Here is a 26,945-nt window from a genome sequence, read left to right as displayed (position 1 = left end):
CATCCCGGTACGAGTGGGCAGGGCCTGGGGTTGTCTGGCTAATCAGTCTGGGCTGGGTGGGGGTGGTAGCGTAGTGCTTTCCATCCTTTCCAACCAAACTATTTTTTCCGGGAATGTTCCTACTCGCTTTTACGATCATGTGCTTCTGCAGCTTGGCCATTCTGAGATCTCTGATCTCTACTTTTCCTGGGGTCCACATGTAACAGTGTAGGTTCCGTCCCTCTCTTCGCCCCAACCCGGGCTCGAACCAGGGACCCTTGCACACATCAACAACTGACACCCCACAAGCATCGTTACCCATCGCGCCACAAAAGCCGCGGCCCTTGCGACGCAAGGGGAAACCCTACTTCAAGTCTCAGAGCGAGTGATGTCACTGATTGAAACGCTATTAGCGCGCACCACCGCTAACTAACTAGCCATTTCACATCGGTTACACACAAAACATGAAACATAATACAGAATGACATAATACAGAACATCAATAGACAAGAACAAGCTCAAAGACAGAGCTCAAGGACAGAACTACTTTAAAGGTGTTTTACCCTTATTTTGTAACAGGTAACCTAAAGGAGCTATGCTGTACCTGACTTCCTATGGTGTACCTTACAGCCATTGAGCAAACGTTACTATAAAATGTCTTGCACAACTAGCTAAATTAGTTAATCACTTTATTTTGGGATTCCACTACTGTAAACATCTTTTGCCTGATAACGGGCAAGTGAAGCAGTGAATTTGTTTCAGCGTTTCTTCTACTTGCCTCCGCACCTCGTATACCTTTAACCTTTTTCAAAGAGCTGAGGAGGCGAGTAAAACAGGAGATTCTCCCCATGGGTTCATCTGACTCTGGGTAAGTAAAAAAACGGCTTTAACAAAGATGGATACTCCATTTGTCTGGCACTGTGACAAGCATCATAATGGGATTTCTATTTTCTGTAGGCCTACTTGCTATTGCAATGGTTTTGTGTATCTGTGCTTGATTTAAGTCCTAAATGTTATCAATAAAGAAAAATGCTTTCAATTAAAATGTTATTTTATTCATTTGTATTTACACTATTTATAAGTAGTATCAAGTCATATATATTAGTATTTCAAGTAGTTACTTGTGCTTAATCTTGAAAGTTGTTATAACGCATTAGCTTTAGAATATTTACTCCTGATTTAGGCAAACATAGCTCAAGACTTGTAGACTACAGCAAACGCACTGAACAAAGAGGGGGGGAAAATCAGCTTATTTTCTTCCAATAATTATTTTTATTGAGACCCTTTTACATTGAAAATCGAATTGTCAATTGCTGAACTTTGTCATTAAAACAATTGCCATTTTACATTCAATACTTTGAGCAACCAAGATAATACATTTTCAAAAACGTGCAATTCACCCTCAAAATGTCTCCAGGAAATGTTCATTACTTGTCTCCTGCTATTAGCTGAAAATGGCACAACTTTAAAATGATAAAAACATCAGTTCTAAAATCTAGAGTTCAGCTTTCTAACAAGCTTCATTGAATAAAATAAACTGGTGCAGTAACTGACATTTAAATTAAGGCTTCTTTGTAAATTATATTGAATAGATTCAATATGTCAGCCCTGCATTGCACACTCATCTACAGTATATACAACATTAGGTTTGTGGAGCTCCTGTGATACTAAAGAGTACATGCTTGGAAACCCTTATTTCAAATCAGGTGGTCGAGGGTTATATACATGTTTGGCCTTCATGACCCTTTTCCATTATAAGTGACATTTACAGGTATAAGCAAATAATAGCATACAGATTTACACGCATTATCAAGAAATTCAGCTAGTACAATGTCGGGAGATGATGTGAAGTAAATCAAATGTAAATATACATAATGGCACACAAATCCATATGCCTTTGAAGATCTAAAGCAAATATGACCCTAAAAGTGCTTTTAACTTGCTTTGTTGGGCCAAAATGCTAAACGTCTTAAAAGCAGGAGACAGAAAATGTGTTTACTCATATCTATCAAATGTTCAGAAAGTGATTTAAAAATCAGAAACTCTTTAACAGTTTAAAGAGCATTGTGTTCTGAAAATGTACAACTTTTCTATATGTACCTGTGCAATGTCCTATGACAAAGGTATATAAATGAAATTTTAAGTCTGTATTTAACTACATTAAGTGGTCAACTAAAACTCATCCAAAAAATCTTTACCAAGATATCCCCTATATAAAAGCGTGAAAATTCAGTCTGAGTTTTTTCCCCCATACTTCTTCTTGACATTTAATTTGTACACAACTTCAGCCAATAAAAACAACTCCCTACCCGTCTTTATAAATAACATCTGCTTCCTCAAAAGAGGTAAACTATTGTTGTTCCTGATCTTCTCTGCTTTAAAAACACAATCTCTCCAGATGATTACAATGTTAATTACTTTATGTTCTCCTAACTGAAAGTCCACAAATTCCCCACTGATGTGAGTGAGAGCCTGATCACTGTGTCTGGTAGCCAGCCATGTTGAAGTTTCCCTGGTTGGGCATCACAGGACCGGGCTGGGACGGCGCCGGGGATCCAAACCCTCCCACCCAGGCTGGGGACTGGGACTGTCTGCAAGAGAGAAGGTACACACAACAAGGGTCACAGCACGATGCAAAGGCTGGTAAGTGAATGCTTTGGGCTGTGAAGCACTGAGTGCGTTTGTCACCTTGAAATGTTCTGTGCTGCTGCAGCCAGAATGGAGTCCCTGTGAACAAGATGTCATAGTTTAGTGTGGCTCTGGAGTCAAACCATTTCCCCAGGCTTGCTATGACACTGGATGGCCTTTGCTTGCAAATGTCAACAAGAAACATCAGGACTGTCCTTAAAATGCCTCCAAACTGCTGTTTTTCAGGAGAAAATTGTTGACAGAAAAGTAGGAGTAAAAGTTACATGAACTTTATAACTTCCACACTGTTAAAATTTAAACTACATACTGAAAATATAGCTGCGAGCAGAAATGAACAGGGATCAGAGGATGACACAAAAGACAAGCGCAGTCAGAGAATAAAGCGAGGCCACTGCGGAGTTGATTTACAGTGGTTTAAAATGGACACGCAAAATCAGATTGTTGATTTTTCAAAAACTCAGCCATCTTTTGACCAATCCCTTAGCGTTTCTCAAAATAAGTTAAGATGTACAGTGTAGTGTTGCAAGGTATACCAGTACCAAGGTAATATCACAGTACCAAAACATCATGATACCAACATTTTAGTAGTACCATTTCATATGACACTACCAACTTTTTTCTGCCCTACCGGTCCCTGTTATAAAATGTTTATACATTCAGTTGAATTTAAGCAACAGCCACTAGTCTCACACCTGCTCTTAAGTCGCATCCATTCCTCTGTCAGTTTTTATAAATATTATTTAGCTGTGATGGAGAGCGGGGATGCAGACCCTGTTTTTAGATTTGTACATTTGTTACATTGGAGCAGTGGGCAAAGCGAGCAATGTATCGCTTGTTAAAACCAAAAGCACAGACCAGTCTGAGTAGACTTTGGAAGTTCACGGTCATGAAGCCTCTGAGTTCAGAGGGACAATAGAGCATTGCTTCGTGACAGCCTTGTTTTTACTCCTCTTAAAAGCTCAATACTTTATGAGAAGTAACCATTATTTACTATTTTACACCTGGGGTTGCTGTACATAACTTTAACCCATTATATAAGAGACTCAACGAAATTAAAGCAATCCAGGCGTTCGTTCATTCATTTATATGCTAGTCATACTTTATCAAACGCCTTTTCAAAATCTGCTATGAAAACCAGGCCTGGTATCTTTGATTTTTCATAATGTTCAATTGTCATATATTAAAATCGGCAATATATCATCCATGTAAAAAAAAAAAAAACTGGTCTGATCAGGATGAACACTGGTACTGCATATATCTCACCATGTCAGGGTTTTCCAGCCTCCATATATCCACTAGTTCTAATGTATCCATAATCTCCTTAAGCGCACGAGGGTGATAATTTGTAGTGTGATGTCCTTTACGATCCATTGAGGTACATATACATCTCCCAACATAATAGATTAATTCATTACTTGTGAGCTCAATAGATTATTATACAGTGCATTCGGAAGGTATTCAGATCCCTAGCCTTTTTACACATTTTGTTACATTACATTATAGCTCAACGGGGCGACAGATAGGGTTTAAGTGAGACTGCATATAACAGCGCCCCCCTAAAGGCCAATTGGTGCAACTTTTTTTGACCAAGTTATTCATGGTCTCTAGTTGTGTGCCAAATTAGAAAAAAAGTTGACCATGTCAAGAAAAAAAAACATTTCAGACAATAACAATAGGTTAAGCAAACAGTGTGGGAAAAACATTATGAATGTAACCAGCAATGTGAGCCTATTTTGTACAATCACAGTGCTATGGTGTAATTTCGCACCAGGAAGCCTACAGTATAGTCCGAAAACAATGGCGAACAGTCAGTCTACCATAACCGGAGATGGCAAGAACAGAACTCCATAACAAAGAGGTGCTGCAAACTGAACAGGTTTAGAAACTTAGGAAAGACTTCTCCTTTCAAGAGCATTACACAATGTCCAAAATGTTCTATACTTACTCTACACCAAATCCTTGCTGATTCCATGACTGTCCATAAGACACTCCATAAGAAGGCACTTGCCAACCATTTGCCATGTACTGTTGCCCATACTGCTGGGCCTGGGGGCTCCCATACATTTGGTTCCATTGTCCCCACTGACCCTGACCATACTCCATCTGAAAGATAAAAGGAAACAATACAGAGCAGGACACATTTTTTCTGGGTGAGTAAAGCAAATAAATGTGCAATGGGGAATGTAGAGATTTTATTTGAGCAATATCTCAATTCATGATACCTGTGGTACGTTTTTGGCCATGTCGGGGGATTCTTTGCCCCAGTAGCACTTCACTATGTGGCATTCGATGGACGTTCCATTTACAGAGACAATTGCATGGGCAGCACTTTCATGGGAGGAAAACCTGTCAGAAGGACACAAATGTCAACAAGAAACTGTGGTCATTAAACACATTTCAGCAGTTTAATGAAAATGTAAAGTAAAAACATGCAGCATAAAAGATGATTTTTTTGTGTGGTTTATATACAGATAAATGCCAAAATAAAGAAAACACTTGAGTAAATTAGGGTTTGGGTGGCTCCGTTATGGTGTAGGGTGCATTTATCTTGCATGGTTTAGGTTCACTCAACCCCTTAGAGGGAAAGGTAAACGCCAATAAATACACAGCCATTCTGAGTGATCACCTTCAACCTATGGTGAAGCATTTATATTATGATGGGAGTGATCTCTTCCAGGACGACAATGCTCCCACCCACAAGGCATAGGTGGGGCACTGAATGGTTTGATGGAATTTCCTCGTGGAATAATGGTTTCGCATCTCTCCGATATAGTTCCAGACACTTGTAGAATCTATGCCAAGGTGCATTAAAGCTGTTCTGGCGGGTTGTGGTTGCCCAACGCCTATTAAGACAATGTTTTTTTAAAATTTTGGCAGTTACCTGTAGTGTTTACTAAGAACAGTTCCAAGAACACAAATAATAGGAACACACACTTTACAATAACTTTCATGACAAAAAAAACGATTTATAAAGAGTAAATACTATTAATACATTTGTAATTCATTCAAGAGCATTTATAACTTTTTTTTCCATTAGTCCACTGTTGATACAGTCCCCAAAAAGTTTTGCATGTCAGCAGTCAAGTTTTCAAAATATTGGACTTGGCAAGTGACACTTTGCTTCTTGAAAGTCCAAGACTTTGAAAACTTGACTGCTGGCATGCAAACATTTTGGGAATGTATCAACAGTGGACTAATGAAAAAAAAAATACCTAAAAGCTAGTTTAGTTTTTCCTTTATTTGTCACATGCGCCGAATACAACAGGTGTAGACCTTACCGTGAAATGCTTACTTACAAGCCCTCTTAACAATAACGAGGCTATAGACAGGGGGTACCGGTACCGAGTCAATGTGCGGGGTACAGGTTAGCCGAGGTAATTTGTACATGTAGGTAGGGGTAAAGTGACTATGCATAGATAATAAACATCGAGTTGCAGCAGTGTAAAAACAAAAAGGGGGGCTGTCAATGTAAATAGTCCGGGTGGCCATTTGATTAATGGCCACCATGGCTTGGGGGTAGAAGCTGATAAGAAGCCTTTTGGACCTAGACTTGACGCTCCGGTACTGCTTGCCGTGCGGTAGCAGAGAGAACAGTCTGACTTGGGTGACAGGACTATTTGGCAATTTTTTGGGCCTTCCTCTGGCATCGCCTAGTATATAGGTCCTGGATAGCAGGAAGCTTGGCCCCAGTGATGTACTGGGCCGTACCCACTACCCTCTGTAGCGCTTTATGGTCAGATGCCGAGCAGTTGCCATACAAGGCAGTAATGCAATCGGTCGGGATGCTCTCGATGGTGCAGCTGTAGAACTGTTTGAGGATCTGGGGACCCATGCCGTGCCTAGTTAAATAAAAGTAAAAAAAATTTTTAAAAAAACCTTTCCAGTCTCCTGAGGGGGAAAAGGTGTTGTCGTGCCCGCTTCACAACTGTCTTGGTGTGTTTTGACCATGATCGTTTGTTGGTGATGTGGACACCAAGGAACTTGAAACTCTCGACCAACTACACTACAGCCCTGTCGATGTGAATGGGGGCGTGTTCGGCCCACCTTTTCCTCTCGTCCACGATCAGCTCCTTTATCTAGCTCACGTTTAGGGAAAGGTTATTGTCCTGACAACACACTGCCAGGTCTCTGAACTCCCCCCTATAGGCTGTCTCATTGCTGTCGGTGATCAGGCCTACCACTGTTGTGTCATCAGCAAACTTAATGGTGTTGGAGTCGTGCTTGGCCATGCAGTTGTGGGTGAACAGGGAGTACAGGAGGGAACTAAGCACGCAACCCTGAGGGGCCCCCATGTTGTGGATCAGCGTGGCAGATGTGTTGTTGCCTACCATTACCACCTGGGGACAGCCCATCAGGAAGTCCAGCATCCAGTTGCAGAGAGAGGTGTTCAGTCCCAGGGTCCTTAGCTTAGTGATGAGCTTTGTGGGCACTATGGTGTTGAATGCTTAGCGGTAGTCAATGAACAGCATTTTCACATAGGTGCTCCTTTTGTCCAGGTGGGAAAGGGCAGTGTGGAGTGCGATTGAGTCATATGTGGATCTGTTGGGGCGGTATGCGAATTGGAGTGGGTCTAGGGTTTCCGGGATGATGGTGTTGATGTGAGCCATGACCGGCTTGCCTCTCTTGGCTAGATGGGACGCTACTGTCACACCTGACCAACATCCAGTGAAAGTGCAGGACGCCAAATTCAAACTACAGAATTGTAAAAATTTAACATTCTTGAAAATACACATGCAATATGTCAAAATAAAGCTTAACTTCTTGTTAATCCAGCCAAGGTGTCAGATTTCAAAAAGGTTTTACGGCAAAAGCATACCATGCGATTATCTGAGGACAGCACCTCATCATCCAAACACATGACAATCATATTTCAACCCACCAGGCGTGACACAAAACTCAGAAATAATGATTTAATTCATGCCTTACCTTTGAAGATCTTCTGTTGGCACTCCAAAATGTCCCATAAACATCACAAATGGTCCTTTTGTTCGATAATGTCCTTTTTTATATCCATAAAAACTCAGTTTAGCTGGCGCGCATCAGTCAATAATCCACTCAGTTTCCCTCCGTCAAAATGCATCCCAAACGTTACTAATAAACTTTTCCAAACAAGTCAAACAACGTTTATAATCAATCCTTAGGTATCCTAATACGCAAATAAACGATAACATTTAAGACGGAGAATCATTATTGTCTTTACCGGAGATAAACAACAAAGAACGAGCTTTCCTCCACGCACTTGGAATCACTAAAGCCAAAATGGGAGCCACCTAGAAAAACTACAATTTCCGGGTCATTTTTCTAAAAACCAGCCTGAAACTCTTTCTAAGGACTGTTGACATTAGTGGAAGCCCTAGGAACTGCAATTTGGGAGGATTTGGGCTTATAATTAATTAAAGTTCAAGCCATTGAAAACAGTTGTTTGGGATGGTTTGTCCTCAGGGTTTCGCCTGCCATATCAGTTCTGTTATACTCACAGACATAATTTCTAACAGTTTTAGAAACTTTAGAGTGTTTTCTATCTAAATCTAACAATTATATGCATATTCTAGCTTCTGGGCCTGAGAAACAGGCAGTTTACTTTGGGCACGCTTTTCATCCGGACGTGAAAATACTGCCCCCTATTCCAAAGAAGTTAAAGGAAGAACAACTGTAGGTGTATCCAAACTTTTGACTGGTACTATATATCGGATCTCCCTTTTAATTTTTAGGGATAGGCGTTCCGCTAGCGACCCACCTCGACAACATCTGGTAAAATTGCAGAGCGCCAAATTCAAAATACAGAAATACTCATAATAAACATTGATGCAAGTGTTATACATCGGCTTAAAGATTAACTTCTTGTTAATCCAGCCGCTGTGTCAGATTTCAAAAAGGCTTTACGGTGAAAGCAGAGTGTTTTCTATCTAAATATACCAATTATAGGCATATCCTAGCTTCTGGGCCAGAGAAACAGGCAGTTTACTTTGGGCACGCTTTTCATCCGGACGTGAAAATACTGCCCCCTATCCCAAATAAGTTTTAAAGGACATCATGGCTACCGACATGAGTGCTAGGGGCGGTAGTCATTTAGGCTTTCTTGGGCACAGGGACTATGGTGGTCTGATTGAAACATGTAGGTATTAGACTCGGTCAGGGAGAAGTTGAAAATGTCAGTGAAGACACTTTCCAGTTGGTCCACGCATGCTCTGAGTGCACGTCCTGGTAATCCGTCTGGCCCCGCGCCCTTGTGAATGTTGACATGTTTAAAGGTTTTACTCACATCGGCTACGGAGAGCTTGATCACAGTCATCCGGAACAGCTGTTGCCCTCATGCATGCTTCAGTGTTGCTTGCCTCGAAGCGAGCATAAAAGGCATTTGTAGTGCATAATAGTTTGCAAGCCCTGCCACATCCGATGAGCGTCAGAGCCAGTGGAGTAGGATTCAATCTTAGTCCTGTATTGAAGCTGTATATGTATTTTTAAAATGGATTATCCATGAAATTTACAATAAAGCATAACCAAACAAGGTTGTAAAAGTAATTTAACTACTTCCACAACTAACTCTGATTGATTCTAGACATTATTGGGGGCTTTTGGTGTAGTATTGGAAGATGTATCATTAAGTCATGTACCGGTACTGCCATCTACAGGAAGAATGAGGCAATACATAGTGTAGTACTTTAACAAAATAGGGAATCTTCGCTTAGAACAAAACATTACCTGATGAAAGAGTAACCTTTCTCTGGGAAAACTCGGATTTCCATTATTTGTCCAAAGGGCGAGAATGTCTGTCGCATGAGGTGCTCTGCAACAAAAAAGATTTTAAATGAAACTTTCATCCAACTTTGTCAACCAACCCAGTCTCGACTTTGTTTCCCAAAATATATTTGTTAGCAACATCTAATGACTCTAAACCGTCTGTGTGTATCTTTTCATGTTTAAATGAACTTGCCTGACAGTCCTGACTGGATTCCTCCACAATACACGGTGCAGTTCTGGGGACTGGATTGGTTCACTACATCGTCAAACCTCAGCTGCTTCGAGCCATCTGGTGTAAACATACAAAACATATGAATGAGCATTCCAGTGGTGTAGTCGTTCAGAATTATTTTTTACTTAAACGCATTTCCCACATTAAAAAAAAGCCCAATGTAGCAGTTTTTATTTCAATATCAAATTATTTCTAGGTTAACACTTAAATACTGTAATGTAATAATTTTCCCTTAAAATGATCAAAAGAGACAAAAATAGCTTTTTAGCAAAAAACTTTTTCATGCAAGAATTTTGCTTAGACTCCGGAAGTGGTCTTAGTCGGGAAGGGAATGGCACCAAAGCAGTGCATTAACCACAATGTGGATCAATCTACCAGAGCAGAGGGGCCTAATGGGAGGGATATGTGACCTGAAAATGTGCCATTATTGGCAGAGAGGTTTCAAACTCTTTGTTTTTGGTCAATTAACATATACCACCTGGTGATGTCACCAGCCAAGCCAAAACTCCACCCATGAAAAACCTGCTGATTAGAAGGTCCTATGTAGATAGTATTTTCAACCAGCAACAATAACAGTTCACATTATCTTGCACTTTTCCAGTGTTCGTTTCTTCAGCTGGTGTATAATATGATACAAAACACAGTAAAAACTGATTTCTGACTGCACTGGGCCTTTAACAAGATTCGCCATTACTCATGGTCTCTCTGGAAGGTTTGTAGAAAAACAGAGTTTGAGTGGTGTTTTAAAAAGAACCCCCCCAGAGGAAGTTGCCGCCATACTGTCCTAGAGAGGAAATGCACGTTTAGGTTCCACCTCCAAAGAATGAAAGGCTACTTATAGACATTCACTAATTGGGTGTGGGAATTTCCACGTGGAGTTGATAAACCTCAACAAATAGGGCACTGACAGCTGTCACTGTAGCGAGTTAGCTAGCATGCTAACCTCATATAGCTAGCTAGCTATCTTGCTAACCTTATCTAGCTAGCTAATGTTAACGGTTGTTGCTGGGGTTTTGGCTCATTCTGGAGTTGGATTTGTCATAAGCATAGATTTAAAGAAAACTTTGCCACAGTTGGAAACCACTGGCCTCTCTTTGACTTCGCCATCTATTGTTATCCCCAAAGTTTTGGCATCTTCCATTAATTGCGGCCATGAATCCGCCATAGAAATAGTTCGAAGGAATAAGATGAAGCTCTGGTAATTTGGATAACTATTGAATGACAGCTGACAATTTTTCTACAATGTAATGGACACGGTGCAACCTTTGGTAGGAAAGCTGCTGACATGCTTCGGCACAGCAAAGCCAAGACAGCCCACGCTCATGGTTCTCACTGGGAAAATGAAATGATAGGCTACAATGACTTTTCCCATTAGCATGGACGCGGCAAATGACATGCAACTATGCGTCTTTAAAATTATTTTGCAGGTGCCGTTCCATTACCTGGAGAGACACTTCTGGTTTCTAGCTAACGTTACAGCAATCAAAACAGTGGAGTGTGTCGCGAAGCCAAACTTTTGCTTTTATTTTGGGGGAGAGGGTTTGCAAAATGCCATCACATCACACATCTTTTTAAATACAGACTAGTTAAAAGATAAGTTAAAATTGACAAATTATCCAATGGATTAATGATAATTATTATAATTCTAGTTAAAAAAAAGTTTACACCCCCTATTTTCATTTGCTCTGTGGCTCAGGCAACCAAGTGGACACACGGATGTTTGACTCATATGAAATCGCAAAGAGGAATAACTTTGTTAATTTAATCAAACACCTTTGCAATGCCATGCTGGTGGGTGGTAACATCCAAATAAAACCCAGCCTTGAAACAAAACGTAGGCTGAAATTAATTGCATGTCATATCATAGGAAAAGACAGCACACATGGATTTGCACAAAGTTGGCAGTCCGGATTTGTCATGTCAAGCCCAAATATATCATACTTTGACTAAAACGTGACTTGACTTAAATCGTTGTGCAACATCTTAGGTAAACTCTGGCCATCATCTTTCAGCTCGAAACTGTGGATTTATACTGGTGTGTGCGTTTAAGGACAATATAGGAAAGACAATGGGTGTGAACATTTTTACCTATTACACTTCAGAGAGCCTTTAAAAAGAGCCTTCATTTGGTTGGCTTGCTCCCCACAGATTTTGCAAATGTGGCAGGTCCATGTCATGCCAAATTGTCCACTGCAAAATAGAGTTCACCCCCTTGCATCACAATGGGCTAAAACAGGGTTACGCAAGGTGCTCTTTGGTAGTCTTACAAATCTTAATGGGATCAAAAGTATACACCTCACACACATATGGTTATTGCCTCAAATGAAAGATGACACCTGTAGCATTTCAGATCTTACGCCTCTCCCCTAGCTGACCTAAATAACTTGTATGTCTATGTGAAGTACTACGTTTTCCTAAGTGTGTTGTCAGCATAGGACCTTTCATATTTCTACATTTAATATTAAAATGTATGTAGCTCTGTCCTTGAGCTGTTCTTGTCTATTATTGTTCTGTATTATGTCATGCTTTATGTGGACCCCAGGAAAAGTAGCTGCTGCTTTTGTAACAGCTAACGGGGATCCAAATAAAACCACAGCAGCTTTGCAGTTCTTGACACTGAAACCGGTGCGTTTGGTACCTACTAAAATACACAGTGTACATTTCCACACTGAGGTTTGAATAATACTAGGACATTGTGAAAATGATGATAATGCCCTAAGAGCTGTTTGAAAAGACCACCAGAAATTTCAGACTGTTTTGGCCTGCCTGATGACATCACCAGGCGGTAAATTAGTTAATAGACAAGCAACAAAGAGTTCCGAATCTCTCTGCCAGTGGCTCATGGGTCTGCTCGCCAAAATCCATTCTCACACATGCAGTCAGAGCCGGCCCTAGCCTTTTCGGGGGCCCTAAGCGAAACATTTTAGCGGCTCCCCTCGACAACGGAGAGACATTTTTTGTTTTAGGCTTAATTTCCTGCATCTCTACACATTTTGCCACGGCATGGAGAGTAATGTTTGCAGTTTTTAATATGATATCCGATTGAGTGTGACTAACAAAAATCAATGGGGGGCCCCCAGTCGGCAATTAAAGCATTACAATTACAAGTTTAGATAGCCGGTGAGACTAATTTACCAATTTAAAAACAGTTTTGCCAGGATACCCAGACTCCTTGCTCCAGCCAAACACTACACCACACTCACGGACATTAGTTTTTTCACTGCAATGAGTCTGGATCAGAGTACCTCCCCGACCCGTCACCGAATACGAACACATTCGGGGGCCGTCTGATTGGTCCAGACACCGATGGGTTGGGCCAGAACCAGAACACACATGGGTAAAGCGGTGGTTAGAGACGATCCAATCGCTGATTACTTTATTTTGTACAACACCCCTCGTCACGACAAACAAGTTAATGATGTCAGTCTCAGACTAGAGTATGTAGCGAAACGACAGAGCAGTGGAAGAATTTAGTGTGTCATCAGGCTAAAAAAAAATTGCTGACATGGGTGAGTGTGTCAGTGACTAATATAACAAGAGAACCCAGCTTCTAACGTGTCCTGCGCAACTTGTGGTCGTAGAGGGAAATGTAAGTGTTCCTGAGAGTCGTGGCTTTCAGGGATGGGGTCATAATAGCCGATAGTCCAACTGTTTAAAAGTTGGAGCCAAATTTGTAAGAAGAAAACTAAAACTGCTCTGTCGGACACAATTGCATTAAGCGGATATTTTGGAGGTTGCTCACGTAGCGTTGGTTCTATGAACTAAGCGACACAGTCAGTGGATTGAAAATGATTGGGGGAGACAAAATAGCTCTCTGGAATATGTCCCCCTCAGTTATACGCTGACTGGGCCAATGGAGCATTCAGCCTCATAACTCCCATTTCAACTCTATTAAATAACCACATTAGTCATAGCTCACTCATACTTACTGTCTTGCAGACTTTTGGGGGCGGGTGGCTTGCGAGTTGCCCAGTTGGTCCTGATCTGGCGTCCTCCTAACCACTGTCCCCCCATGTGCACGATGGCATTCTCTGCATCCTGTCGATATAAACAAAAGACAAAGTTCCTTCTCCAGATTCTACATGCGTCTATACATATTCTATAAACTAAGTGCTATTGTGTAATTTAACATGTTTTACATACTAGATGGATGGATTAGAATAGATATTCAACAGGAATAATGAACTATCAAACAAACTACAACTTGTAGTTAAGTAAAAAATTAGATCAGAACACGAGATGTGCATTTACTTTGTACTTATTTTTTAAAGTTTAAATTATCTAAAGATAGATCAAATCTACTGAAAATAGAAAATAGTAAACAGAAATAACCTTCATCTTGTGTTCCTGCACTGGAGCCTTACCAGTTTGTTATAGAAGGACACAAATCCATACCCCTTAGATTTTCCTGTCGTCATGTCCTTCACAACACGAGCATCCCTGGGAGAACAAGACAACAGCATCCATAAAACGTAAACCACACACACACTAAACATCGACTACATTCTCCCATAAATATCTTACTTAAAAAAAAAAAAAATTTATCCTCAAAATGATTACTGGCAATATTGAATTTGATTATTTTTTTTATAAAGTACAAAGACATGCGACCTATGCTGATATTTTAATTGCTTCTTCAGATTCATTTTCAGTTAAGGGTTCTCTTAAATATTGCACCAATTATCATCCTCAAAAACTCAAAATAAACACTTATGGATTACCATGCATTCCTAATATTTGCTGATGGTGCTCATTCTACCATTAGAAATATAAATTAAAAAACGGCATACATGGCCTGATAACCGATTTCTTTATTTTTCCTGGTCAATTCTTTACCACCAATATGGAGTTTGGGGAGCTGCAAATTTTAAAACATTTACATTTTCTGAATTTTAGGAACAGAGCATAAAACTAACAACAACACTAAACAAACCAGAATGAGACAGTTTTACACAGATCTTCTAAAGTATATACGGTCGGGTCCAAAATTGACAACCTTGATCATGTATAAAATAATTCAAATACTGAGCTATATTGTATACTCCAATTTGTTTAACAAGTTATACTTTTCAACCAAAAAAAGGTAGGGGTGAAAGTTACAGACACCCCTGTTTTCAATACCTCACCTTGGCATTGAGCTTTTTTCTCAAAATGTTTTACGAGTTGGAGAACACATTGGGAGGGATCTTAGACCATTCCTCCATACAGAATCCTTCATCTGCATTATAGACCGCCCCCGTCAATTCAAACCACAGGTTTTCAAAATCGGTTTCAAGTCCGGAGACTGAGATGGCGATTGCAAAATGTTGATTTTGTGGCCAACCATTTCTTTGAGGATTCATTTTGACGTGCGCTTGGAGTTATTGTCTTGCTGGAAGATCCACTTACAGCCAAGTTTCAGCCTCCTAACAGAGGCAATCAGGTTTTTGGCTAAAATGTCCTGGTACTGGGTAAAGTTCATGATGCAGTTGATCTTAAGGGCCCCAGGACAGGTGGAAACAAAACAACCCCAGAAGATCAAAAGATCCACTACCATATTTTACAGTAGGTATGGGGTTCTTCTCTGCTCATGCATTCTCATTGTCGCCAAACCCACGACTGGTGTGCGTGGCCAAAGAGCTCTATTTTCATGTCATCTGATCAAAGCACCGGTTCCAATCGAAGTGCCAATGCCATTTAGCAAACTCAAGGTGTTAACATTTGTTGGATGACATGAAAGTAGAGCTCTTTGGCCACACACACCAATGGTGAGCTTGGCATCGAAATGAGAATGCATGAGCAGAAAAGAAGCCCATACCTACTGTAAAATATGGTGGTGGATATTTGAATTATTTATTTCAGTCATTTTTGCTCATCTTTATCAAGGGTGTCAATATCAGACCCCACTGTATACTGAATATTGGAGTTTGTTATTCTAAACTAGGTCATGTTAATACAAAAAAATACAAATGAAAGGAATAATAAATGAGAAGAAAAAGTCTACATCGGAGTTTCCAGTGTGTACAGTTCCTTGTTGTTAGCCTTCAAGCTCCTGTCCAATCCTATAAGCGTTTCTGTAAAATAACCAGAGCACTACTACTTAGCTGAGACTCACAACTATGGAAAGGCTGAAAGCTTTTCAGGGATACACATACTAGTTCCATCTTAAATTTGTCATCACAAACTACTTACCATTTCCTACATTAATCAAAAAAGAATGAGGGAGAATAGAAAGCGGAGACATTCAAATAAAAAAAAGTTGGGAGTGAAATTAGTGTGTGGGGGGGCTGATACAGACAAAGTCAAAATCCATATTATACGTGACAATTGAGAAGAGCTTGTGTCACTTCTGTCATCCTGTTTCTCACAATGATCAAAACAGTTGAATGACTAACTAATGAAAGGCATAATGATTTATGTATCAAGACTGGGAGTGATGTGCTTTAAAATTGCATTTCAACTAATAGTCATAGTAATTATATCTACAGCACCAGTCAAAAGTTAAGACACACCTACTCTTTCAAGGCTTTTCTTTATTTGTACTATTTTCTACATTGTAGAACAATAGTGAAAACATCAAAACTATGAAATAACACACGTAATCATGTAGTAACCAAAAAAAAAAAAAAGTGTTAAATCAAAATATATATTTTAGATTCTTCAAAGCAGCCACCCAAGCCTTGATGACAGCTTTGCATACTCTTGGCATTCTCTCAACCAGCTTCATGAGGTAGTCACCTGGAATGCATTTCAATTAACAGGTGTGCCTGGTTAAAAGTTAATTTGTGGAATTTCTTTCTTTCTTAATGCGTTTGAGCCAATCAATTGTGTTGTGACAAGGTAGGGGTGGTATACAGAAGATAGCCCTATTTGGTAAAAGACAAAGTCCATCATTCCTTTAAGACATGAAGGTCAGTCAATCCGGAACATTTCAAGAATTTTGAAAGTTTCTTCAAGTGCAGTTGCAAAAACCCATCAAGCGCTATGTTGAAACTGCCTCTCATGAGGACCGCCACAGGAAAGACCCAGAGTTACCTCTGCTGCAGAGGATAAGTTCATTTTTGTTAACTGCACCTCAGATTAAGGCCCAAATAAATGCGTCACAGCAACATCAACTGTTCAGAGGAGACTGCGTGTAATCAGGCCTTCATGGTTGAATTGCTGCAAAGAAACCACTACTAAAGGACACCAATAAGAAGAGACTTGCTTGGGCCAAGAAACGCAATGGACATTAGACCGGTGGAAATCGGTCATTTGGTCTGATAAGTCCAAATTTGAGATTTTTGGTTACAACCGCCGTGTCTTTGAGAGACGCAGAGTAGGTGAACGGATAATCTACACATGTGTGGTTCCCACCATGAAGCACGAAGGAGGAGGTGTGATGGTGCTTTGCTGGTGACGCTGTGATTTATTTCAAATTCAAGGCACACTTAACCATTATGGCTACCACAGAATTCTGCAGCGATACATCATCCCATCTGGTTTGCGCTTAGTGGGACTATCATTTGTTATTCAACAGGACAATGACCCAACACACCTCCAGGTTGTGTAAGTGCTGCATCAGATGACCTGGCCTCCACAATCAACCCAACCTCAACCCAATTGAGATGGTTTGGGATGAGTTGGACCGCAGAGTGAAGGAAAAGCAGCCAACAAGTGCTCAGCATTTGTAGGAACTCCTTCAAGACTGTTGGAAAAGCATTCCAGGTGAAGCTGGTTGAGAGAATGCCAAGAGTGTGCAAAGCTGTCATCAAGGCAAGGGTGGCTACTTTGAAGCATCTCAAATATATTTTGATTTGTTTAACACTTTTTTAGTTACTACCTGATTCCATGTGTTAAGTCATAGTTTTGATGTCTTCACTAGTATTCTACAATGTATAATATACTGCTCAAAGAAATGAAGGGAACACTTGAACAACACATCCTAGATCTGAATGAAAGAAATAATCTTATTAAATACTTTTTTCTTTACATAGTTGAATGTGCTGACAACAAAATCACACAAAAATAAATCAATGGAAATCCAATGTATCAACCCATGGAGGTCTGGATTTGGAGTCACACTCAAAATTAAAGTGGAAAACCACACTACAGGCTGATCCAACTTTGATGTAATGTCCTTAAAACAAGTCAAAATGAGGCTTAGTAGTGTGTGTTGCCTCCACGTGCCTGTATGACCTCCCTACAACGCCTGGGCATGCTCCTGATGAGGTGGCGGATGGTCTCCTGAGGGATCTCCTCCCAGACCTGGACTAAAGCACCCGCCAACTCCTGGACAGTCTGTGGTGCAACGTGGCGTTGGTGGATGGAGTGAGACATGATGTCCCAGATGTGCTCAATTGGATTCAGGTCTGGGGAACGGGCGGGCCAGTCCATAGCATCAATGCCTTCCTCTTGCAGGAACTGCTGACAGCCACATGAGGTCTAGCATTGTCTTGCATTAGGAGGAACCCAGGGCCAACCGCACCAGCATATGGTCTCACAAGGGGTCTGAGGAGCTCATCTCGGTACCTAATGGCAGTCAGGCTACCTCTGGCGAGCACATGGAGGGCTGTGCGGCCCCCCAAAGAAATGCCACCTCACACCATGACTGACCGGTCATGCTGGAGGATGTTGCAGACAGCAGAACGTTCTCCATGGCGTCTCCAGACTCTGTCACGTCTGTCACGTGCTCAGTGTGAACCTGCTTTCATCTGTGAAGAGCACAGGGCGCCAGTGGCGAATTTGCCAATCTTGGTGTTCTCTGGCAAATGCCAAACGTCCTGCACGGTGTTGGGCTGTAAGAACAACCCCCACCTGTGGATGTCGGGCCCTCATACCACCCTCATGGAGTCTGTTTCTGACCGTTTGAGCAGACACATGCATATGTGTGGCCTGCTGGAGGTCATTTTGCAGGGCTCTGGCAGTGCTTCTCCTGTTCCTCCTTGCACAAAGGCGGAGGTAGCGGTCCTGCTGCTGGGTTGTTGCCCTCCTACGGCCTCCTCCACATCTCCTGATGTACTGGCCTGTCTCCTGGTAGCGCCTCTATGCTCTGGACACTACGCTGACAGACACAGCAAACCTTCTTGCCACAGCTCGCATTGATGTGCCATGCTGGATGAGCTGCACTACCTGAGCCACTTGTGTGGGTTGTAGACTCCATCTCATGCTACCACTAGAGTGAAAGCACCGCCAGTATTCAAAAGTGACCAAAACATCAGCCAGGAAGCATAGGAACTGAGAAGTGGTCTGTGGTCCCCACCTGCAGAACCACTCCTTTATTGGGGGTGTCTTGCTAATTGCCTATAATTTCCACCTGTTGTCTATTCCATTTGCACAACAGCATGTGAAATTTATTGTCAATCAGTGTTGCTTCCTAAGTGGACAGTTTGATTTCACAGAAGCGTGATTGACTTGGAATTACATTGTGTTGTTTAAGTGTTCCCTTTATTTTTTGGAGCAGTGTATATTACATAGTATGTGATTACACATCTATTCTGTTTATGGACCCCTTACAAAAACATTTTTATGAGAAGAAAAGTTACTAAAATGATCAAAAAAGATAACTGAGTAAAACAAATCTCCAGAGGATGTCAAGTCAGAGGAAACATACTAAATCAAAAATGCTTAAAACACAAAGCAACTTACGATATTTTCCCAAAAGGTGCAAATGCAGCTTTGATATCCTCAGTTGTTATCTCAGGACTCAAGTCTCCCACAAACACATGGAAGTGATCTGAAACGGCCAAGAAATAATGACTATTATTCCCTGACGTAGCGACTGACTTTGAAGTAAAACAGGAAAAAGTTCAAAATGTAAACACTTACTCGATGTATCTTTCTTCTGGCTACTTGGAGTGGTGGCCCAATTTACTTTGACCTCCTGAAGATAAAACATGTCACAGAACAATCAAATGTAAGTGGAGCAAAGGCATTCATTCCATGTCCCTAAAAGCCACTGTGAAAGGGTTAGAACCAGCACTTCTTAGGAAGAAACAACCACACACACACACACACACACACACACACACACACACACACACACACACACACACACACACACACACACAGAGAGAGAGAGTATTTCATTGCAGAGTGGAAAAATTACCTTTCCCAATATCTTCCTCCCATTCATGGCTGCTAGGGCAGCAGCAGCATCTCTATGTTCAAAGAACTCCACAAAGCAATAGGGGTCATTGCTTGACTGCTGCAAAACAGAAAATCCCACAGAAGAGTTCATCCTCCTGCTATCGGGTTGCTGAGAAGAAAAAAAGTTGGGAGAGTATATTATTGCCAAACATATTTGGAATACAATTGCAAGTACTGAGTAACCATGTTACTCTACTGGGGGATTACCATGCATTATCAATAGTGCTGCTATATGCAACAGATGTGATCCAATACAAATCATGGCCATCATATTTAAAAGGCTGAGATTCCATAACCCTAACCTCTTTCTTTTGGACAAGTGTGCCAAAGGTTAACCAGCAAAAGTCTGTTTTATTTATTTGAAAAAAATAGCAATTTAATCTGATTGCATTCATCGCACAATATGTAAATAGAACCCACTACAATTGGTGCCATCTGAACTAGGCTGAATCATACATTTAAAGGAGAAAGAAAATTTGTTGAAATGGAATACATCCCATTTCGACTAGTAAAAACATCTGACTGAACACAACACTCAGGAAAAAAAAAAGACCAAACCTAAGACGTCTCAACGCATCTACAGTGCATTTGCAAAGTATTCAGAACCCTAGACTTTTTCCACATATTGTTTTGTTACAGCCTTATTCAAAAATGATTGAATTGAAAAAAAATAATAATAATCCACTCACAATAGCCCATTATGACAAACCCAAAAGTCTTTGAAATGTATTACAAATAAAAAACTGAAATATCACATTTATATACAGTTGAAGTCAGAGGTTTACATGAACCTACGCCAAATACATTTGAATTGTGGAAACTGAGTTTCTGACATTTTATCCTAGTAAAAATAGGTCAGTTAGGATACCCACTATTTTCAGAATGTGAAATGTCAGAATAATAGTATAGAGAATGACTTATTTCAGCTTTTATTTCTTTCATCACATTCCCAGTGGGTCAGAAGTTTACATACATTCAATTAGTATTTGGTAGCATTGCCTTTAAATTGTTTAACTTGGGTCAAACGTTTTGGGTAGCCTTCCACAAGCTTCCCAACATTAAGTTGGGTGAATTGTGGCCCATTCCTCCTGACAGAGCTGGTGTAACTGAGGCAGGTTTGTAGGCCTTGCTCCCACACACTTTTTCAGTTCTGCCCACAGATTTTCTATTGGATTGAGGTCAGGGCTTTGTGATGGCCATTCCAATACCTTGACTTTGTTGTCCTTAAGCCATTTTGACACAACTTTGGAAGTATGCTTGGGGTCATTGTCCATTTGGAAGACCCATTTGCGACCAAGCTTGAACTTCCTGACTGATGTCTTGAGCTGTTGCTTCAATATATCCACATAATTTTCCGTCCTCATGATGCCATCTATTTTGTGAAGCGCACCAGTCCCACCTGCAGCAAGCACCCCCACAACATGATGCTGCCACCCCTGTGCAGAGCAGTGGCTTCTTCCTTGCTGAGCAGCCTTTCAGGTTATGTCGATATAGGACTCGTTTTACTGTGGATATAAGATACTTTTGGACCCGTTTCCTCCAGCATCTTCACAAGGTCCTTTGCTGTTGTTCTGGGATTGATTTGCACTTTTTGCACCAAAGTACGTTAATCTCCAGGAGATCGAACGAGTCTCCTTCCTGAGTGGTATGACGGCTGCGTGGTCCCATGGTGTTTATACTTGCGTCCTATTGTTTGTACAGATGAGCGTGGTACCTTCAGGTGTTTGGAAATCGCCCCCAAGGATGAACCAAATTGGGAAGGTCTACAAAAAAAATTGAAGTCTTGGCTTATTTCTTTTGATTTTCCTATGATGTCAAGCAAAGAGGCACTGAGCTTGAAGGTAGGCCTTGAAATACATCCACAGGTACACCTCCAATTGACTCAAATGATGTCAATTAGCCTATCAGAAGCTTCTAAAGCTATGACATCCTTTTCTGGTATTTTCCAAGCTGTTTAAAGGTACAGTCAACTTAGTGTATGTTAACTCCTGACCCACTGGAATTGTGATGCAGTGAATTATAAGTGAAATAATCTGTCTAAACAATTGTTGGAAAAATGACTTGTGTCATGCACAAATTAGATGTCCTAACCAACTTGCCAAAACTATAGTTTGTTAACAAGAAATTTGTGGAGTGGTTGAAAAAAAAACGAGTTTTAATGACTCAAACCTAAGTGTATGTAAACTTCCGACTTCAACTGTAAGTATTCAGACCCTTCACTCAGTACTTTGTTGAAGCACCTTTGGCAGCGATTACAGCCTCAGGTCTTCTTGGGTATGACACAACAAGCTTGGCACACCTGTATTTGGGGAGTTTCTCCCATTCTTCTCTGCAGATCCTCTCAAGCTCTGTTTGATTGAAAGGGGAGCGTTGCTGCACAGCTATTTTCAGGTCTCTCCAGAGATGTTCGATCGGGTTCAAGTCCGTGCTAAGGCTGGGCCACTCTAGGACATTGAGACTTGTCCCGAAGCCACTCCTGTACTGTCATAGCTGTGTGCTTAGGGTTGTTGTCCTGTCGGAAGGTGAACCGTCGCCCCAGCCGGAGGTCCTGAGCACTCATTTACATTTTAGTCATTTAGCAGACACTCTCATCCAGAGCGACTTACAGTAGTGAATGCATACATTTCATACATTTTTTCTTCGTACTGGTCCCCCGTGGAGCAGGGTTTCTTCAAGGATCTTTTTACTTTGCTCTGTTCATCTTTCCCTCAATCCTGACTAGTCTTCCAGTCCCTGCTGCTAAAAAACATCTCCACAGCATGATGCTACCACCACGCTTCATCGTAGGGATGGTGCCACGTTTCCTCCAGACGTGACACTTGGCATTCAGGCCAAATAGTTCAATCTTGGGCTCTCGAGTTGGGCAGCAGTCTAAGGCACTGCATCTCAGTGCAAGAGACACCACTACAATCCCTGGTTCGATTCCAGGCTCTATCACATCCGGACGTGATTGAGAGTCCCATAGCGCACAATTGGCCCAGCACCATCTGGGTTTGGTAGGCTGTTATTATAAATAAGAATTTGTTCTTAACCTACTTTCCTAGTTAAATAAAAAAGGTTATATTTTTGTTTTTTTTAATACAAAAAAGAGAATATCAGACCAGAGAATCTTGTTTCTCCTGGTCAGATTCCTTTAGGTGCCTTTTGGCAAACTCCAAGCAGGCTGTCATGTGCCTTTTACTGAGTTGCGGCTTCCATCTGGCCACTACCATAAAGGCCTGATTGGTGGAGTGCTGCAGACATGGTTGTTCTTCTGGAAGGTTCTCCCATCTCCACAGAGGAACTCTAGAGCTCTGTCAGAGTGACCATCGGGTTCTTGGTCACCTCCCTGACCAAGGCCGTTCTCCCTTCGATTGCTCAGTTTGGCCAGGCGGTCAGCTCCAGGAAGAGTCTTGGTGTTTCCAAACTTCTTCCATCTAAGAATGATGAAAACCACTGTGTTCTTGGGGACCTTCAATGCTGCAGACATTTTTGGTACCCTTCCCTAGATCTGTGCCTCGACACGATCCTGTCTCGGAGCTCTACGGACCATTCCTTCGACCTCACGACTTGGTTTTTCCTCTGACATGCACTGTCAACTGTGGGACTTTATATAGACAGGTGTGTGCCTTTCCAAATCATGTCCAATCAATTGAATTTAACAAAGGTGGACTCTCAAAGTTGTAAAAACATCTCAAGGATGATCAATGGAAACAGGATGCACCTGAGCTTAATTTTGAGTCGCATAGCAAACGGTCTGAATACTTACGTAAAGGTATTTTTATAAATTAGAAAAAATGTATTCAAAACTGTTTTCGCTTCATCATTATCTACACACAGTATTGTGTGTAGATTGATCAGGGACATTTTTTAATTGAATCCATTTTAGAATACGGCTGTAACGTAACGTGGAAAAAGTCAAGGTGTCTGAATACTTTCCGAATGCACTGTAGGTCATATGAGGGTAGCCTACACCGTGTCATCCAACTACGCTGGAGACTTCGACAAACTATTGGTCAGGTCCACTGGAAACCATTATATCGGCAACCCATGGTAGACCATGTTTACCCTTCTCCCCCTGTAACTACGGTAACTGCAAGGAGTAGGATATTAGACGGGTTTAGGGGAGGGGCTGAAACTGATCCATTTTGGGTGCCAATGAAATTATTGAAAAAAGAACTGCATCAAAATTAAATGCTAGGTTACGCAAGGATATAGGCGAAATGCTTTATAAAAGGGTAAGGCTAATTACAAATGACCTTTCCTGTCCTTGATATGTCAAGGCAATTATGTAAATGTAATGGTGTGTTTATCAACATGATGCAAATCTTATCAGTTTTATGTGCAAAAATAATGACCAAACGGCAACATTGATTCAAAATTAATGGAAAAAGGGATGGAATTATGTGAAAAACTGGTATGTGCCAATGACCACTGTTACAGTCAAAAAGGTTAACAGTAGTACCCTGTATACTGACTTGAATTCCTTGACCTAGTGCATAATCCATGATAATGAAACTCATCAACACAAATGTCTCCATAAGTCATCATAACTAATAGAGCAGAACACATCTTACCTCAGTGATCATTTTACAACTTTTGCAAGGTCCAATTTGGGTGAACAGCTGAAGAATCAAAATTTCTGTTACATCTCTGGACAGGTTACCAACATACCTAGGGAAAAGATGGGGCAAATTAGTGATCTCAGGAGCACTGGTGGAAAAAGAACCCAATTGTCATACTTGGGTAAAAGTAATGATACTTGAGACATTTTATATAAAGGTAAAAGTCACCCAGTAAAATACTACTTCAGTAAAAGTCTAAAAGTATTTGGTTTGAAATATTCTTAAGTATCAAAAGTATATGTAATTGAAAAAATGTACTTAAGTATCAAAAGTAAAAATTATTTCAAATTCCTTAAATTAAGCTAATCTTTTTAATTTATGGATAGCCAGGGGCACACTCCAACATAACTTACAAACGAAGCATTTGTGTTTTGTGAGTCCGTCAGATCAGAGGCAGGAGGGATGACCAGGTATGTTCCTTGATTAGTGTGAATTGGACCATTTTCCTGTACTGCTAAGCATTATAAATGTAATGAGTACTTTTGGGTGTCAGGGAAAGTGTATGGAGTAAAAATAACAATTTTATTTTAGTAAAAGTAGTCAAAAATATAAATAGTAAAGTAAAGTACAGTACAGATACACACCCCCCCCCCCCAAAAAACCCTACTTATTTAGTAATGCATTTTCACTTAAGTACTTCAAGCCACTGGTTAAGGATAGGCGAGGATAGGATGAGTTAAGTTACATCAAATATTGGCTTTAATGTTATTTATTGAATATCAAATTTAACTACACAAATATTTAGTTTTAAGCACAAAAATATGATTTTTCTCATGACTGTGGGAAGGTGTGCCCCTATCTGTCCAATGAAGACATTTCTGTAAGAAATTTTTTTATTCTGTCCATTTAGGGAACTCCTTTTGGCTTGGAGTCTAGGGGACCTCTTTTGGCACTAGACAAAAGGTCTGTCTGTATAGCCTCTAGATCGGACAAAAATGTTGTTAGATTGAACGTGTTATTTGGTTTAAGGATTAGGCCTAATTAGTCAACAAAAGACGAGGACCAAAGCACTCTTCTTGCAATTCATTATAGCGTAATTATTATGTAGCTATTATGTTTTGACCAACCAAAGTAGATAGTTAGCTATAACTATCAACTTGTCTTGATACTAAGTAGCTAATTCTTTTCAAATAACACCTTTTCCTCATCACTTCAGTATGCAGACAAGAGAAAGGCTAGTCCATTAAACTCAACTCGTAAATCGTGGAGTTGAGTCGGCTAAAGAAAGGCATGACTTAGTTAGCTGCCGGCTAGGTAACTACTATAACGTTATCCCAGCCATGATGGGGGCATTTCAATAACATAAAGATAGCTAACGTTAGTTATCTATGTAGCTGGGTAACTTAGCTAGCGAGCTGATGTGCCATGCAATGTAATATTGCAGAAGTTTACGAATATTTTGGTCAGCCTACTGGATAGTCTTGTAACCGTTGTTTCACTGGGGAGAAAAAGGTATGCTGATTCGCCTAGTGAGAGGTTAAAATAAGGAAGCTGTTGAGGTCGATAGTTATCTAGCTAGTTAACAGTTAGTTAGCTAAAATTGCCAAGCTAGCTAGGAGGCAAAGTCGTGGCTGTTGTGTTGACAACTTACAGCGTTTTGGGGTGGCTTTCGTCTTCCATGTTCAAAAATCGATCGGTATGAATGCCGACTAACTGAGTATGCTGAAATAAACAAGAAGATGGCCTAATCAATGTATTTATTCGGTAGCTAAGCTAGCTAACTAAGAGGAAGAAAATGGCGCTAACCGGAGAGTCAGGAAGCCGACTGATGCACATGCGCATGCAGTCTACAGGGGGACTTGAGTCAGCACTAAAATAAAATCAACTAGATATCTCGAGTAGGCTAGTCTTATACTATAACATCTCGTTAAAATACGCTAGCCACGAGAGGAAGGTGGAATCCCGGTTGTGCCGACATCTGTCAAACGTCATAAACCTAATTGGAGGCTTTTATTTTGAAAATGTCAATTAAAGCGATACTGTATAAACATTGGGGGGATTCGAGGAATCTGTCTCGAGCGCCCTGGTAGGCATGTATTGCACCAGGTGAAAGTTGATTGCATTCGTTTCGGAACCGGGCTGCCACCCGGTCGTGAGCCAGGTGCCCATTCAAAGCCCACGGTGAAATCGGCTCAAAACAAAAGTGACGTAATTACACGTAGAGCAATTAGTAGGAGTCTGGCTTTTCGCATGCAAAAGTGATTGATTTTGATTCAAACATATATTTAATGAAAAACAAATGCTTTATGTTTCTGGATGATGCACCGTGCTGTCTTGTTGACAACATGACCGAGTGGCGCAGATTCCTGTTCGATTTAAGAAGGGTGCATTCCTCCCTCGCCGCTTTTGCACATTCACGTCACGGGCCATAGACCGGTTCCCGGCGGCTCAGCATTATCGAATCCGCCCATTGACCAACGATACATTTATAACTGTGTAGCCACGCTCTGAGCTGAATACATTGTACCACCACGTGTGAAGTAGCGCTATTATTGGAATCTATGGCGTAACGTTAAATTGGAAAATATACATACAAACAAACAGGTGTTCCTGTCCTGACTGTAAATGCCAGATCGCCTCACTGTTAGGCTGGAACCTTCTCCCTGAATCTCGAGACACTGGAGGTGGCAATT

General features: G+C 40.9%; 1 protein-coding gene across 3 annotated transcripts; it reads right to left on the bottom strand.

Annotated features, from left to right (window-relative positions):
* Positions 1-1,228: 1,228 nt before the first annotated feature.
* Positions 1,229-26,926, bottom strand: tial1 (TIA1 cytotoxic granule-associated RNA binding protein-like 1). Of its 3 annotated transcripts, none has more exons than XM_029753239.1 (13): positions 26,847-26,926; positions 24,265-24,361; positions 19,668-19,817; positions 19,388-19,442; positions 19,208-19,295; positions 13,966-14,041; positions 13,531-13,639; positions 9,563-9,658; positions 9,331-9,415; positions 4,851-4,974; positions 4,574-4,731; positions 2,668-2,706; positions 1,229-2,570 (listed from the first exon to the last, which is right to left on the bottom strand). In XM_029753239.1, exons 2-13 carry the CDS (start codon positions 24,274-24,276, stop codon positions 2,456-2,458), a joined length of 1,107 nt encoding a protein of 368 aa, XP_029609099.1. In that variant the 5' UTR covers positions 24,277-24,361; positions 26,847-26,926; the 3' UTR covers positions 1,229-2,455. The 3 variants fall into 3 exon arrangements, with proteins under 3 accessions (XP_029609099.1, XP_029609097.1, XP_029609098.1); XM_029753237.1 differs by lacking the exon at positions 26,847-26,926 and adding an exon at positions 25,904-26,106; XM_029753238.1 differs by lacking the exon at positions 26,847-26,926 and adding an exon at positions 24,666-24,748.
* Between the last annotated feature and the right edge of the window lie 19 nt (positions 26,927-26,945).

This window comes from Salmo trutta, chromosome 5 (assembly GCF_901001165.1).
Source record: "Salmo trutta chromosome 5, fSalTru1.1, whole genome shotgun sequence".
Lineage (NCBI taxonomy): Eukaryota > Metazoa > Chordata > Actinopteri > Salmoniformes > Salmonidae > Salmo > Salmo trutta.
The sequence above is the reverse complement of the archived record's forward strand: the minus strand, read 5'-3'. Positions and strand labels throughout refer to the sequence as shown.

Bases quoted from the DNA above. Each gene is read 5' to 3' on its own strand.
- tial1 (XM_029753237.1), bottom strand. From the start codon at position 25,932: ATGGAAGACGAAAGCCACCCCAAAACGCT. The intron at 19,296-19,387 runs GTAAGTGTTTAC...TGGCCGTTTCAG, and splicing joins CCAGAAGAAAGATACATCGA to ATCACTTCCATGTGTTTGTG. The intron at 14,042-19,207 runs GTAAGTTGCTTT...TTGTTCTCCCAG, and splicing joins GCACCTTTTGGGAAAATATC to GGATGCTCGTGTTGTGAAGG.